The following is an 861-nucleotide window of genomic DNA, read 5'->3' as shown; positions in this document are numbered from 1 at the left end:
AGCCGGAGCCCCCAGCTGCTCTTCTCCGATGTCTACTGCGACGCCCCCCCCAGGCTGGCACAACAGCGCGACGGGCTGGCGCGGCACCTGCGCCTCTACGGCGAGCACTACCCGCTCGCGCTCTTTGACAAGTGACTGCTGGCCCCGCCCCTGGGCTCCACCCACCTCCAGACCCCTCCCACCTTCGCCAGGCTACCTGCCAGCTCTGCCTGTGCCTGGCAGGCTCCGCCCATTTTCCCAGGCCCCACCCACCCTAACAAGCTCCACCTCTACCAGGCCTTCTGCCATCCTTGCCAACCATCCACCATACCAGCCTAGCAGACTCCACCCAGTCCTAGGCCCCACCCACTCCCCCATGCTTCCATCAGGCCCCTCCCACCTTCACCGGACCGGCCAGCCCCGCACATGCCTGGCAGGCTCCGCCCACTATTGCCAGCCCCACCCACCCAACCTAGCTCTACCTCCCCCAGGCCTCGCCCACCCCACCTGGCCCTGCACATGCCTGTCGGGCCCCACCCACACCTCCACTGTCTCGCCTCCTGTTGCTCTGTCCCCTTGTGCTGCCAGCCTGGGTCCTGGGACAGCCCGTCCTCCCCACACCGCTTGCCCAGCGGCTGGAGGTGTTGTTGCCCCCGGAGCTAGGAGGGTTGTGCCTCCCCCCGCCTGCCCTTGGGGGCCTGGAGCTGGGACTGGAGCTGCCAGGAGCAGCGTCACCAATAAAGTTTGTAAGAACTGAGCAGGGCTCGGGGGTCTCTGTTGCGGGGGGGACAGGGAACCGCCAGGGCTGAGGACATGAGAACCTCGGTGCACCCGGGGCGGGGGGAGAATGACAGGTCTCTGCGGAGACTCCCCCCCAGCCCC

General features: G+C 67.9%; 1 protein-coding gene across 1 annotated transcript in view; it reads left to right on the top strand.

Annotated features, from left to right (window-relative positions):
• BCKDHA (branched chain keto acid dehydrogenase E1, alpha polypeptide) overlaps nt 1-736 on the top strand; it is a gene marked incomplete at its 5' end in the record, with an annotated part of 2953 nt that extends 2217 nt beyond the window's left edge. Inside the window, one exon of the mRNA XM_025193392.1 lies at nt 3-736. Coding sequence (XP_025049177.1) covers nt 3-135 — 133 coding nt within the window. The remainder of the gene's footprint in view (nt 1-2) is intronic.
• Between the last annotated feature and the right edge of the window lie 125 nt (nt 737-861).

This window comes from Alligator sinensis, unplaced genomic scaffold (assembly GCF_000455745.1).
Source record: "Alligator sinensis unplaced genomic scaffold, ASM45574v1 scaffold107_1, whole genome shotgun sequence".
In the NCBI taxonomy this organism is placed as follows: domain Eukaryota; kingdom Metazoa; phylum Chordata; order Crocodylia; family Alligatoridae; genus Alligator; species Alligator sinensis.
This window is presented reverse-complemented; position numbering and strand designations above follow the sequence as displayed.